The 16,300-nt window shown below is 37.5% G+C and overlaps 1 protein-coding gene across 1 annotated transcript in view; it reads right to left on the reverse strand.

Annotated features, from left to right (window-relative positions):
* Window positions 1-16,300, reverse strand: part of rsh (Rap GTPase activating protein radish) — a 226,947-nt gene that overhangs the window by 89,703 nt on the left and 120,944 nt on the right. Inside the window, exon 8 of the mRNA XM_074176129.1 lies at window positions 3,091-3,366. Within this exon, the coding sequence (XP_074032230.1) occupies window positions 3,091-3,366 (276 nt within the window). The remainder of the gene's footprint in view (window positions 1-3,090; window positions 3,367-16,300) is intronic.

The following is a 16,300-nucleotide window of genomic DNA, read 5'->3' on the forward strand; positions in this document are numbered from 1 at the left end:
TATTCACGGCACGACAACTGGGGCAGATATTTTTAAGGGAGTTGAAAATGCCATTAATAAAAAGAACCTTCGATGGAGAAATTTGAAATCTATAACAACTGATGGAGGCAAAAATATGTATGGTAAAAATAAAGGAGTGGTTGCACTTGTGTCAAAGGCTGTAGAAAATGATGGTGGTTCAAAACCATTAGTCTTACATTGTATCATTCATCAACAGTCCTTGTGCGGAAAATGTTTGGATATGTCTGAAGTTCTAAAACCAGTCATATCAGTTGTTAACTTCATCAGATCCACTGGGCTGAATCACCGACAATTCCGCGAGTTTATTCAACAGATTGGAGAAAATGATTCACCATATCATACTCACGTACGCTGGCTTAGTTACGGAAAAGTCCTTAAGCGCTATTTTGAACTTCGAGCAGAGATCGATTTTTTTTTAAATGAGAAGCAGCGCCCTTTTGCCAATTTAGAAAATAGTGAATGGATGTGGAAGTTAGCCTTCTATGTCGATTTGACAAATCATATGAACGAACTGAATTTGAGATTGCAAGGAGAAAATCAGCTTTTCCCTGATTTATACACCGATATCAAATCCTTCAGGCAGAAAATAAAACTATATATACTATTTCAATCGCAATTACGTAAAAAATGTTTCACACATTTTGAAACATGTGAAATATTCAGCCACACTACAGAGACTGAATTTCCCGTCAATTCTGCAATCGAAATTTTGAGTGCTTTGAAGATAAATTTTGATACTCGTTTTTCAGATTTTGATATCATTGCGAATGAAATTGAGCTTTTTCAAAATCCTTGTGATTCTGACATTGAAACCCTGGCTCCGGAAGTCCAAATGGAAATTATTGATTTACGGTACAGTGATATGCTTAAGAACAAATATCAAATTCAGCTTTGTTGGAATTTTATAAGAGTCTTCCACTGGAACAATTCGATAATTTGCATAAATTTGCTCGTGGGTTGTTTTCTGTTTTTGGTACTACTTACTTGTATGAGAAAACGTTTTCCAAGATGAAGTACACAAAGAATGTTTACAGATCTCAATTAACCGATGAGCATCTTGAATCTCTTTTGATAATTGATACAAGTAAAATTGATCCACAACTACAAAGTATTGTCGGTGGAAAATCACAATTACATAAATCTCATTAGTGTTTTTGTTTCACTGTGATTCATTTCAATTCTTTGTTAGTTATTAATAAGCTCAAACTTAGATACTTAAGTTAATTTTTCTTTGTCACCTAGGAATGCCAGGTCTTCTAACTCAAACCAAAAATATGCGGTTGGCGTCTGTAGGTGACACCGTGCATATGTGAAATCACACAGGTAGCTATAGCTGCCTACCTGGTCATACTAGATGTTACCTAGGAATGCTAGGTATTCTAATTGAAACCACAAATGTGCGGTTTGGGTCCTGTTGGTGACATCGTGCATATGTGAAGTCACCAAGCTAGCTGTAGTTGCCTATGTGGAGCTGGCAAAGCTAGGTCTTCTAACTAAAACCACAAATATGCGGTGGGCTCCCGTAGGTGACACCGTGCATATGTGAAATCACACAGGTAGCTATAGCTGCCTACCTGGTCATACTAGATGTTACCTAGGAATGCTAGGTATTCTAATTGAATACCTGGTCATACTAGATGTTACCTAGGAATGCTAGGTATTCTAATTGAAACCACAAATGTGCGGTTTGGCTCCTGTTGGTGACATCGTGCATATGTGAAGTCACCAAGCTAGCTGTAGTTGCCTATGTGGAGCTGGCAATGCTAGGTCTTCTAACTAAAACCACAAATATGCGGTTGGCTCCCGTAGGTGACACCGTGCATATGTGAAGTCACACAGGTAGCTATAGCTGCCTACCTGGTCATACTAGATGTTACCTAGGAATGCTAGGTATTCTAATTGAATACCTGGTCATACTAGATGTTACCTAGGAATGCTAGGTATTCTAATTGAAACCACAAATGTGCGGTTTGGCTCCTATTGGTGACATCGTGCATATGTGAAGTAACAAAGCTAGCTGTAGTTGCCTATGTGGAGCTGGCAATGCTAGGTCTTCTAACTATAACCACAAATATGCGGTTGACTCTCGTAGGTGACACCGTGAAGTCACACAGGTAGTTATAGCTGCATACGTGGTCATGTTAGATGATATCTAGGAATGCTAGGTCTTCTAATTGAAACCACAAATGTGCGGTTTGGCTCCTGTTGGTGACATCGTGCATATGTGATGGTATTCATCACATGGTGTCAGGACATTCAGAAAACGCAGGCAACGAACAAAGTGATGTGTGAGCTAGACTCGAATTATGAATTCATTGGACCTGGACCAGTTGAAGTGTTATCAAAATTATCGGCACGGACCAGGTTGAGGAATGGTCTATAAGGAACAGATAGTATCGAAATATATTCTTGGAAAAGCGTACGGTTCAATGAAAACTACGCCAAGAAGAATCGAATAGAACATCCATCAAAGGAATGAATGATACTGTGATACTGTGGCGCTAGGATTGAAACAGATTATGGAACAATGTTAAAACTCATTCATAAATAGTACCGAGACTTTTTACCCTCTAAACGACAACATTAGATTCAAATGTATCATGCAAGGTGGTGGTCTTGATGATTCGAAGCCCGGTTTGTTGAGTTGGAAACAAACACTGCTCTCACGCACCAAAGCTACAAAAGTCTTCTCGACACATGTTTCACCAACCAAATTGGCGACATCAGGAGGTAAACCATACTCGGAGAAACCTTCACTGAACAATATGGCCATGCACAAATTCAATTCCACGTTGTGGAATTGGCCGCGGTGGTAGTGCGTCCGACTCACGATCGGAAGGTCGTGTGTTCGATTCCCGCCTCGACCAGATATTTTTCTCGAGAGAATTTATCTGGTTGAAGCTGGAATGGTTCTGCAACCGTGTTAGGAATCACACATTAAAAGGTAAGACCTCGTTAGTCCTTAGCTCGCACAAGTTTCTCAACTTCTGAGAGTTGTCGTTCGTATGGGGGCGGCAGCTGATTAACGGAAAAACAGATTTTAAACAGAAACAGACAGAAACCACTTACCGGAGCAAGCTTGTGGAGGCAACGGGAAAATAAGCGTCGTCGATGATTTTCTTCTAGCTACAGCACACCCGAGCGACTGCGGCTTGAAGGACCGCAACTGCTGCATGAAATCGGAACACTCCATCAGAGCTACGTCGGCAAAATGCAGGTCGCAAAGGATTTGGTTCTTGAAGCGTCTTGCTCGCTTTTGGTTGGGCCCTGTCAAATTGAGGCCGCAGGAATTGCACCGCAAACATTCCTCGTGGTAGTGGTTATTGTCGTAGAGAAGAGACGGCTCTGCAATAACGAAAATATAATTAGCTACGTCTTTCAGGATCGGATGAATATCGCTTGGTGAGCAAAGCAATGGAGTATTTGGCTTGTTTGGATACAAAGGTTCATGATTTTCAAAAGAGGCTTGAATCTGGCAAATTAGTAATGTCGTGTACACCGCCGTTCAATCGCTTTCTCAATTGGAAGACGGTATGACAGCCTTGCGGTTTCAGAGACTGAAAGAGGGTGCACAAGATGGAAGTTAATATTCAGTTAATACGTGCTGCTAACTATCAAGCAGCACTGTCTTGATAGGATATGAATGCTAGTGGTTGCTTGAAAGTCACTAGTGATCTACCGACCGCTGATCGGGTGGAGGCCTACTGAAAGGACATTTATGAACATACACAGCTAATCAATACCATACTGATGCGATGGAAATAGAGGTTTCTGATAACAAATGCAGGGCTTGTCTCGAGAAGCTTGAGACCCCCATGTATATGGCAATGACATATCCGGCATATGCCTCAGTCTATATCCAACGTTACTACACGGCCTAAGAGTACTTTACGAGTAGTGTTTTGTGATTGGTTGCTTTAAAATCATAGAGTTAACCCAAAGTTTATCAACTTCATTGTAGATTCCAACGAATCACAGTTAACAAATGTTGGCTTGTTCAATAATCAAAATTCTTGGTGCTGGGCCCAACAAAATCAACATGCAATTTTCAATGAAGGTTTGAGCGGTTATCATTGGAAACAGAATAATTGGACCAATATTGTTTCCAGGTTAGTTAACAGGGATGAGGTACTTATGTTTTCTCCAAAATGTTATCGAGGATCATCTTTATAATCTACCTATGAAAGATTTACGGCAAATTTACTTCCAACAAGATGCAGCACCCCCTCATAATACCTGAGATGTTCTCGATTACTCAAAAGAGCATTTCAATAATCAAGTTAATGCAACCAATGATCCAGTACGATGGCCTGCCCGCTCACCAGATCTGACTATGCTGGATTTCTTCATTTGGGGATATGTTGAAAAAAAGACCTACTATGCAACAGTTCCATCTCACAATATAAGCCTCAAACGTGTCGAGAGAAACAATTGAAGGAGTTGAAATGAGTCTTGAACAAGGAGGAATCTACTATAGTGAAATTTCTAAGAAATTAGAATATTGCAAAAAATGGAAGGGCATTGCTGAAATTATCAGTCAATTTTGTTAATTTTGTTGGTCCAATCACAAATAAATTGACAACGTTAGATTCGTCAAATAGGAGATATTCCACCGAATTTATTCGTCGATATGTGACAGTGGATGAGACATGGCTCCATTCTACACCAGAATCAAAATGATCGTCATCTGAGTTGACTGTTGCGTGCAAATACGCAACTGGCAAGTTATAATATCATATTTCGGGAAGCGCATGACAGAATATTCATCGACTGTCTTAAAAAGATCGAAACCATCAACAGCAACTATTACGCAGCGTTATTGGAGCGTTTGAATGATGAAATCGTGGAAGAACGGCCTTATTTGAAACAAAAAGCGAGTACTGTGCTACCGTGTCACAAATCAATGGAAACGATGGCAAAATTGCATGGATTCGGCTTCGAAGTGCTTTCCCATCCACCATATTCTCCTGATCTAGCCACCAGCGACTGGCATATTTTTAGGCTGAAGACAAATTGTACTATATAAGTGGCATTGAAAAATTACATGACCGCTTTAATTATTGTAACGCCTCCGAAGGCGACGGTATTGAATAATAAAATAAAATTTCATGGAAAAAATGTTTTTTCTATGTTAGCGTACGAACTGTACACCCCAACTGTTATGTGTTGTCTGGCAGTGATGCATTTTTCTGCAGATGTCTCTATCGACACTTCATAACGTATATCCTCCAAAACCTCATTATACAGTCTACACAAGACCAGCTTCATGGATGACGTGACTGAATAGATTCTTGTTCGAAAGGATTATCTCAAAATGAAATTTATATTCTTAGAACACTGAAGATGTTCAAGGAATTTCATCATTCATATTAAATTTGCCCCAGACGACAGACTGAACGCTTATCAACTTCGAAAGATTATTGTGGTTTACTTTGTCGACTGGCAAAATTTGAATAGCCAAACTGTACCATATAGCGTGTGACTTTTACCATGTTCGGGTTGGAGTTGTTGCTTACTGCAATATGTTTCTTTAAATTCAACTCACGATTGAAATTCTCTGTGGACATCGATGAGTCAGGGGAGCATGCTACGGAAAGGTACTAATTTATGGTTCATCCCAGTCTTAAAAAAAACTCTTCAAGTATACCCCCACATTAAAGATAACACTTAACACCTACAACACTCTTACATATAGAGAAAAATCATCAGATTAAGTGAAAATACTACTAACAAAAGAGAACATAACAAAGCATATAAGACTGGTAACGTCTTAGGTAGACATATAAAGAACAATCAATAATGGACAAAGGTAACAAATCAGGGGTCTACAAACTAACACTAACTTTTCACTGTTGCCTTCTGTTCAATCGGAATTTCGGAATTCCTTCCTCCGCAATGAACAATTATTAGTCACGATCCTTTGTTTGCAGGCATGTTAGGCGTACACATTCTCGAACCATCAGTCCACGCTTTCATAACTGTGTCGTGAGTGTCATACCAAGTTTCGTCCAAATAGAAAATTTGCTATTGTTTTTGTCTATATGCAGTTATTTGTTCAAAGTATTTGTTACGCAATTCCACTATTCTTCCGCTTTAAATAACTGCTTGACGTTTGTTTATTATTATAAAACTAAGTCCTAGTTTCTTTATCCAATTCTGAAGAGTTTTGTCACAGCAGCTCACGTTATGGCCGGAAGTATTCAATTTCTTCCACATGATACAAAAAAAATACCTTAAAATTGTATGGAGAATAGTCAATAAAGAACATTTTGATTTTGATTTTCGACATGATTTCAGTTGTAGGAATCTCATTACTTTTGTAATGATTTTACTAGATCCTGTATCATATCGCGTCTTGCGTTCATAAGGTTTGTTTTTGACTATTTTACGGAATTTTGGTCAAATCTGATGTTGCTTGTAATAGTTTGTTTCCCTCGAAACCAAACAATCAAGTAATTACATCCGGAATGTAATTACTGGTATCTTTTTTTCGCATTCTTCACCATCGCTATTGGAATCTCTACACTGGAAAATGTCTGCGTTGTTGTCACACCCGTTATTCATATTAGTACTTGTCCAAGGACGCCACATTTTGAACAGATAACAAAAATTTCATGAAATTATAACTGCACCAGTATCGAATTTCAACACTCAAATCGCGATCAGTTCCTGAACTGAACACGACGGCGATAACCATTCCCGCATTCTCGATTTCTATTCGTCACCGTAACATGACTTCAAATTTAATTTATTGACTCTTCAACCAATCATAAAACTCGCTCAGTAAAAATTATCCGATTCGAACCGGCAAGTCTACAGTCCACGTGACTAGTTCATTTCTATGTATTGGCTTTTTTTGCCTTTGAGAGTACCGACAACTTTAAGAGTGCACAATATTGTTTACTTCCACTATACTCACGAAAAATATTAAAAATAATATGGAAATCATCAGCAGATCAATGCGAATGTTTGTGATCGGACATCAATATTTCATTTGTCAGAATAAAACCACGCTATGATGAATCTGGATGGCATATTGAGTTTCAATTGCACAATTACAATTCGAATGTAGTATCTGTTGTTCGTTCACAACAGAATCGATAAATGTATTTATTTTCGCAGGTTCTACATTCGAGTTGCAACACAAACATTAGTTCCCTGTATGGGGCATCAGACCAGGTCATGATTTTCTGTTTCTAGATTATTGGAGATGTATTTCAATTCCCAGAGAATTTATACGGGGTTTGTTGAAAAAATAAGGTGAATTTATATATATATATATATATATATATATATATATATATATATATATTGATTGATGCAACTAATTTTCCTTTATTTTGAGTATTTCAATAATAAATTCTACAAAAAGGATTTGAAGCTTTATATCTTCTATTAATTATCTGCGAGCGCTTTCGACAGTTCGTAGTACTGTCATCATCTGGCACTCCTCAAACTGCAGTTTGAGGAGTGGTGATTTTGATAGTTTTCTTGTGAACACAAGATCTATCAACTGAAACCACAAATGTGCGGTTGACTCCTGTTGGTGGCTCCGTGCATTTGTATTTCTATCTTTTGGTAACCAAGTGTTGCCCATCCTTACACTTGACTGCACCATACTGATGATGGGCCAAAAGCCCGAAACACGTGTCTATGGTTTGCCACTTTCATGAGTGCTATGTCCGATATTAACTTCTGTTTCAATATCAAAACACTCAATAACTTTCATATTTGTATAATTTCCTGGACCCGGATGTCACGCAGGTAGCTATAGCTGCCTCCGTGGTGAATTTGATAGTTTTCTTGTGAACACAAGATCTATCAACTGAAACCACAAATGTGCGGTTGGCTCCTGTTGGTGGCTCCGTGCATTTGTATTTCTATATTTTGGTAACCAAGTGTTGCCCATCCTAAGTAGGTCCATTATAGGTCTGAGTATATCTGAGTATATCTTTCAATAAGTGTTTCATGATGGTGAGATTTTGCAGGACGAATAATATTTGTGAAGTGGAAATTTATTTGATTCGGATCTGATAAATCCGCGGAAAGGTTAGGACTGTGTTTATTTTTCAAAATTTTAAGTTTTCTTAGAGTACCCCAGATCAAACTGGAATTTCCGTTTCTCGAAACAAATTCTAAATAGGCTTTTTTCACTCCGGTGGTATAATTATGGAGTTTCTTATGGCTCGACCAGTCTCTATGAGATATGGTTACTTTAAACTTTCCAAGAGCTTTATCTCTTAGTTTAATAATTTCCTTGATGTTAAAGGTAAGCCATGAAGCGGGCGGTTTTGTTGTTCTTTTAGACCTAACTGGGGCATGGGCATTGAAGAGAATTGTTGTGTTTGTGGTGAAAAACTCTACCATTGCATCCACAGTTTCGAAGTGAAAGATTCTATCCTAGCCAAAGACGTGGAGATCATTGAAAAAATCATCTTGGTGGAAATTTCGGAAATCTCGGTAGTGAACTGTTTTGTATTTTGATGTTGTTTCCAGTGATATAATTTCACAAGTAATTGCAAAATGATCGGAGATACCAATATCTAAAACTTCAACTGACTGTATGTCATCCTTTTCTGATGTTACTAAGATATCAATAAGGGTATGAGTATTAGCTGTTATTCTTGTAGGGACTTCTATCCGTTGAGACAGATTATAACTTTGAAGAAAGTTTAGAAATAATTCTACAGAATTATTCATTCCTAAGAGGTTGGATATTCATATCTCCCGCCAAGTTCAAGGAATCGCAGTTCATCAAAAAATTTGACACCATATCTTCGAGTACGGCGATGGAAAGTGATATATTAGCTTTCGGTAGTCGGTATACAACTCCGAATATGTATTTTTTGCCAAATTTACTCACCGATATCCAGATATGTTCGAGATATTGGTTATTCTCAGAAAAAATTACTCGAAATTGTATTCAGTTTTTAATGTAGAAGCACACCCCTCCTCCGACAGCTCTAGCGATAATATAATTGTCAATATTAACCACTTGTGGAGAAATATTAGGACTGAGCCAAGTTTCTGAGATACCAATAATATCTATATCATTGCTTGTAATAAAATCCTTCAATTCATCAAACCCAGTGAATAGAGATCTAACGTTGAGGTGACTAAATTTCAAGCTACGGGACATAATTTAAACACGGTAGAGTAAAATAGATTTCAAAAAGAAGAGGGAATTGAATTTATAAAGTTAAATGATTCAGTGCTGAGTTGAGCGGGTTCTAGTCTTCGTTGCTGGTCGGTTAGCTTATTTTAAGGTTTTCTTGATTGTGCCGGTTGACTTAGGTGTGGCTGATATAGTCATAGTTTTTATCGGAGAAGGGGACCTTGTAAGATCTTGAGTTGGAGTAGGTGGAACGCTGTTTAATTCAATTGGTTCTTTTGTTTGCTCATCCTCCAATTCCAATAGATCTAAACATACTCTTCCTAGCTTTGTATGTTGACCACAACAGACGACGCTTCGTTTTCGAGCTTCTTCAATTCATATTTTCCATTTGACAGATATTGGCATGATTACTGACTTCTTTGAAATATCCAAAACTGTTAAAATTGGAATTTATAAACGTAGGAGAAACTTGTTACATTCCATCAACGACAGCTTGAGTATATGCTGAACCATTGTAAATTATATTTCTTGTTTTTCTCAAGGTGTACAGAAGAGAAAAAAATTGCCAGGTATATTGTATTTTCTATAGCCTGGATATGAGCAGCATCGGCAATTTCAATTTGCCGTATGCTTTGACTGCATACGGTTTGTCCTTCGTATGAAAAGATGAAGTTTTGAATTTAATAAATTCGTGAAGGGAATTTTATAGAGTCGAACAGAACCAACACCTTCAAATCCAGGCAATTTCTACTAGCGCTCAGGAAAAATTTACCACAGTCAAACACATAACGGTAGCGATATGTGGATCTAGTAAAGCTGAAAAATTAGGAAATGGGTTTTCCGTAATCGGATTGCCGTCTACATGAAAGTATGCGTTGAACGAAATGTACGTTCAAACAATTTTTCCCAGCTACAATAAGTGGTAATTGTTTTAATAATTGTGCGAAACGAGATACAGTGTAGAATCCTGTTTTGGCTACCCCGTTTGTTTGCAGTAGTCATTCGTACTTCAGTGAATTCCCGGTGAGGAATTGTAACGGAGCTAATTGGATAAAATATCTCGTAACTTCAAATAACTCTAATTAATGTTATTTTGCAAATTGGATGACGACTGCAACAACATTGTAGTTGTTGTATATTTATAGTGAGAAACAAATCACCGAATCATTTGAAAAACGTTCCAGAAACCAAAGGAGCCCACGATGGGAAACTATTTGAAAAAATCCAGGAACTATAGGAGCCAACGATGGATATTTGTTACATACAATTTGTGAATATTCTGGAAAATGTGCAGTGTCTTCATTAAATTGCTAAGTGACCAATTTAATGAAAAATAAACAATTACCTTCCCCAAATAATTAACGGAAACTTTTATAAACGTAGAGACACGTCTCATATATATACATACCAGCAACTGGGAGTATTTTCAGCTCTTTGAATGAGTTTCTGCATGAGTGTCGCCATCTTAAATGAGCAATCATTCTGACAGCGCGCTTATAACCCAATTCAAGATTCCATAGCGCAAATGACAGCCAATAGTTACATGATACAGATTTAGGAGAACCTCTCTTCCACAATGATTCGACATTAATCTCAGTGCATAAGTTATTTCGTAGTTTATCACATAGTGAATCTATATGAGGACTTCAGTTGAGTTTATGATCTAGAAATAGACCTAGCATTTTTGTTTCTGGGTTGGATGTCACCTCTAGTTGGCTATTTTCATATATTTTGAGAGTTTCAGTGGTGTTTTTGCTGATATTCAGTGCCAAATGATTTTTATCAGCCCATTTCATTATTTTCTCATATATGGATTCTGTTGTTTCTGCAAGTGCTAATGTATTATGATCAGTGACCAGAACATTTGTATCGTCTGAATATGCAACTATATGTACCTTCGAAAGACTATTTTTGTATCAAGTCGTTCGTATAAATAAGAAAAAGCAGTGGTCCGAGTATAGACCCCTGTGGAACATCTTGCTTGCAGGCCAAGGGCTGACTGTGAACACCTTGGATTCTCACTGTTTGAGACCTGTTCTCTAGATAGGGCCTTATCCAATCTTGGGCAACTCCACGAATCCCATAGCGATGCATTTTTTGAATTAGTACATAGTGATTAACACAGAAAAATCGATGAACAAACCATACATTTGTAGTTTGTTATCCAAGGCTTTCACTACGTGTTCTATGAAGTGATACAAAGATGTTTCCATGCTTTTATTTTGCATGAAATCATGCTAGTTTGTTGAAAGTAGACCATTTTTGAGGAAAAATGATAGTAACTGATTTTTTATATTCATTTTGTAAAACTTGGATATACTAGAGAGAAGACTTACTTCTCTATAGCTCTCACAGCTATTTGAGTCTCCTTTTTTGAATATTGAGGTAACGATTGCAAATTTTAATTTTTCAGGGAACATTCCTCGTTCCATGGAAAGAAAGAAAGAAAGAAAGTCGCAAACCATAGCTGTTCCCAAAGACACTATGAATCGAAACATCTTCAAAGTTACTCCAAGTATACAGGAAGTTTGCGGAAGGAAAAATTTGAAGGCAAATATATTAATGGTAAAAATAAAGGAGTGGTTACACTTGTGTCAAAGGCTGTAGAAAATGATGGTGGTTCAAAACCATTAGTCTTACATTGTATCATTCATCAACAGTTCTTGTGCGGAAAATGTTTGGATATGTCTGAAGTTCTAAAACCAGTCATATCAGTTGTTAACTTCATCAGATCCACTGGGCTGAATCACCGACAATTCCGCGAGTTTACTCAACAGATTGGAGAAAATGATTTACCATATCATACTGCCGTACGCTGGCTTAGTTGCGGAAAAGTCTTAAGCGCTTTTTTGAACTTCGAGCAGAGATCGAATTTTTTTAAAATGAGAAGCAGCGCCCTTTTGCCGATTTAGAAAATGGTGAATGGATGTGGAAGTTAGCCTTCTATGTTGATTTGACAAATCATATGAACGAACTGAATTTGAGATTGCAAGGAGAAAATCAGCTTCTTCCTGATTTATACACCAATATCAAATCCTTCAGACAGAAAATAATACTATTTCAATCGCAATTACGTAAAAACTGTTTCACACATTTTGAAACATGTGAAATAATCAGCCACACTACAGAGATTGAATTTCCCGTCAATTTTGCAATCGAAACTTGAAGATAAATTTTGATACTTGTTTTTCAGATTCTGATGTCAATGCGAATGAAATTGAGCTTTTTCAAAATCCTTTTGATTCTGACATTGAAACCCTGGCTCCGGAAGTCCAAATGGAAATTATTGATTTACGGTGCAGTGATTTGCTAAAGAAAAAATATCAAAATTCATCTTTGTTGGAATTTTATAAGAGTCTTCAACTGAAACAATTTGATAATTTACATAAATTTGCTCGTGGGTTGTTTTCTGTTTTTGGTACTAATACTTGTGTAAGATAACGTTTTCCAAAATGAAGTACACAAAGAATGTTTACAGATCTCAACCGATAAGCATCTTAAATCTCTTTTGATAATTGGTACAAGTAAAATTGATCCACAACTACAAAGTATTGTCGGTGGAAAATCACAATTACATAAATCTCATTAGTGTTTTTGTTTCACTGTGATTCATTTCAATTATTTGTTAGTTATCAATATGCTTAAACTTAGATACTTAAGTTAAGTTTTCTTTGTCATCATTTCTGTCGTTAAGTTTTACCTTGCAAGTAAATAAAACCGAGTAATTATCATTCTGTGTTTTCTTCTTCAACTTATCACAGCAATAGTAACAACAATTAGGTAATCATTGAGTGTCGCAGGCCAGATTGAATACAGTAAATCATTGGCTGTCGCAGGCCGGATTGATGACACTGGCGGGCCGGATTTAGCTCGCGGGCCGTAGTTTGGAGACCCCTACTCTAGAGCATAAAACAGGCTAAATTGGACCGACGGCATTGGTTATGTTTGCTTGTGAAGAATCCTGCATTGACACCCCGTCGAACATAATTCAACACCCTTCATGGTATTAGCCAGGGGATTAGTTGTTTCCTGATAGGTGTCAGTTCATGAACCCACTGTGTAGTTGAGGGAAGACTAACCTGAATTGTTCCTTTGAACAATTTGGTTAAATCAATTAGTTTTCAAGCTCTATATTGCGAATACGTCAAGCGAGATTGGTGTTCTGCTGGAAAAAAGCTGTCAACGATATCTGATATCCAATTTCGATGATATATCCTATCTCCATTATCAGTGGAAACGCAAACGGTCCAGTGAATCCATCCCAGACATAACTCACTCTTGTCATTTCATCACGTTTATATCGGTAATAATACTCTTTTATTATGCAAGAATGCTGTGATGTTATATGAATTTTTTCATTTGTTCTAACGGAATGTGATCCCATTATTGTTCGGGAGTATGATGGATGACGCGATTCGACCCAGTTATCACAAAACATTCAGTCACATATTTAGAAATTCTTTGAATGAAGGGTCTTAGATGAATGTTTTCATTACCCGACAGATTCTTTTGATGGAGCTCAGAGCACCACAGTAAATAATATCCCAGCTCAAGTCGGCACAGACTATTCCTTTATATCACTTTTAATAAAATATGTTTTACGCATTTGAAAGGAAATGATGAGATTGTCACTCATGAATATTGATTCTAAGCTACAAATATATTTCCATCTTTCGAAAATATATCGTCTTGGAGACGTAAGAAGTAGATTACAATGTTGGATGATAATAAAAAGTGTCTCAATATCTAATAACAATCAGAGCCGTTAATTTAGACGTTTTCCATGAGAGTAGATTTGAATGAGAGGAGACACGAAGTAGCCTACACGTTTACCAGATTTGTTGACCCTTATTTTTTTACGAGAATAGATGTAGCAGATGACGAATAACCCTGGATGGGTTGAATGAGAACAGTCACAGCTAAGCATTCTTGTAGTCCACACGTGTTGTTTATTAATGTTCGTTATGGGATTAGAATAAATATTGTATTCGATTATCATCCCCCAGCGGTGGGATGATAATCTAAATACGTCCTTCGTAATATTGTACAGAGTTCTGAAGTGAAAATGGGTGGAAAAAAACGTAAAAACAAGAAAAAATCGGTTTCGCGAAAACGGTGTATTTCCTCGAAACGGGAATTGAAAAGATTGAAATCTGAATTGAAGAAATTGAAACAAAGGCAGGTTGTACACTCATCAAACAGACGACGAGTTTCTGGTGCCTTTCTTCGATCCGTCTCAAGATGACTCAGTGGTGGAACAATGGCTTGGTAGAGTTGATTATCTGGCTGCAAGATATGGTTGTGATGATGATTCAATACTACGGCTGATATCGGGGAGGTTGAGAGGCAACGCACGGCAATGGTTCGACGAAAATGCCAAATATGACGCAAGTTGGGAAGAAGTAACACGTTTAATGAAACTTCAATTCCGTAAGTTTGTTCCATTGCCTAATTTGCTAAAGAGTGCTGCCAATTATGAAACGAAACCTGGTCAGAACTTGTGCGACTATTGATTTCAAAAGTTGTCAAAATTAAAGGCACTCAATTTGGCAATTCCTGATGAATATTTAGTCGATGCTGTAATACGTGGTATAACAGATGAAAATTCAGCTCGTACCGTTAGATCAGCCCAGTATACCGATGCTTATTTGTTATATGCTTATTTGAATACCATGGGAGATATGCCATCTCAAATCACAGTCCCTAGTGCTAGTTGCCGAACTCCTTCATTTAATAGTCGTCCTGTTCATCAAGCTCAAAATGGGAAAAATTCCAAAAGAGGTTTAACTTGTTTCAATTTTGGTATTTCGGGACATATAGCTAAAAATTGTAGAAAACCTCGTATTGTGTGTTCTAATTGTGGTATTTCAGGACATGTAGCTCACAATTGTCATGAAGCGGAAGATCTCAGAGAAGGTTATAGACGCTCAAGAACAGTTATGTCTCCAGATCATCTTAAGAAATGGATAAGTATACAAAACGACCAAAAGTAAGTTAAGCAAATTTTACCTGTAGGTAGAAAAGGTAAACGTTACCTTTGGTGAACGTCACCACTGAGCAAACGTTGCTCTGTGAGTAGAAAAGGTAAACGTTATCTTTGGTGAACGTCGCCATTGAACAAACGTTGCTTTGTAAGAAGAAAAGGTAAACGTTACCTTCGGTGAACGTCACCATTGAGCAAACGTTGCTCTGTAAGTAGAAAAGGTAAACGTTACCTTTGGTGAACGTCACCATTGAACAAACGTTGCTCTGTAAGTAGAAAAGGTAAACGTTACCTTTGGTGAACGTCACCATTGAGCAAACGTTGCTCTGTAAGTAGAAAAGGTAAACGTTACCTTTGGTGAACGTCACCATTGAGCAAACGTTGCTCTGTAAGTAGAAAAGGTAAACGTTACCTATGGTGAACGTCACCATTGAGCAAACGTTGCTCTGTGAGTAGAGAAGGTAAACGTTACCTTTGGTGAACGTCACCATTGAATAAACGTTGCTCTGTTGAATTTTTCTAGTATTTTTTTTGTTCTCAGGTCAGAATAATGCCTGAGGACAGACCTTTTGCAGGATGGCCGAATGTAGGAGATGACGAATAACCCTGGATGGGTTGGATGAGAACAGTCACAGTTAAGCATTCTTGGAGTGCACACGTGCTGTTTATCAATGTTCGGCATGGGATTAGAATAAATATTATATTCGAAGACTTCGTGTGTATGTTATCTGACAGGAACGTCCATAATCGGATAAAATTCACGGCTGCATCATCATTGACTGTCTTAGTCGTTCAAAAATACCTGGAGTATTGCAATTGTCAATTATTTGATTCTGGTACAAGTATTTTATAAACAAGGGCCTTCAAATGACCTCAGATATAGAAATAATAATCAAGAGGATTCATATCGGGTCTGTGAACCGGTCAATTATGAGGTCCTGCCGTCCATTCAGCGATTACAATGGGTGATATCGAGATGCTGACGAGTAAGAACACTAGAATGAGTTGGAGCCCTGCATGATTTACTGGTTGACTCTCACGAGTGCGAGTAATTCTTCTAACAAACTGGGTTGATGATCTAGCAAAGATTTCTTTTAAGATTTATCTGTTAATATTGCTGATGAAAACATGGATCCATTATGTCCTACCTAAACATTCAGCAGATATTATTGCTGAAAATG

Source organism: Leptinotarsa decemlineata, unplaced genomic scaffold (genome assembly GCF_025532065.1).
Source record: "Leptinotarsa decemlineata unplaced genomic scaffold, Ldec_3_MD MMD2_tig00001621_RagTag_RagTag, whole genome shotgun sequence".
Taxonomy (NCBI): Eukaryota; Metazoa; Arthropoda; class Insecta; order Coleoptera; family Chrysomelidae; genus Leptinotarsa; species Leptinotarsa decemlineata.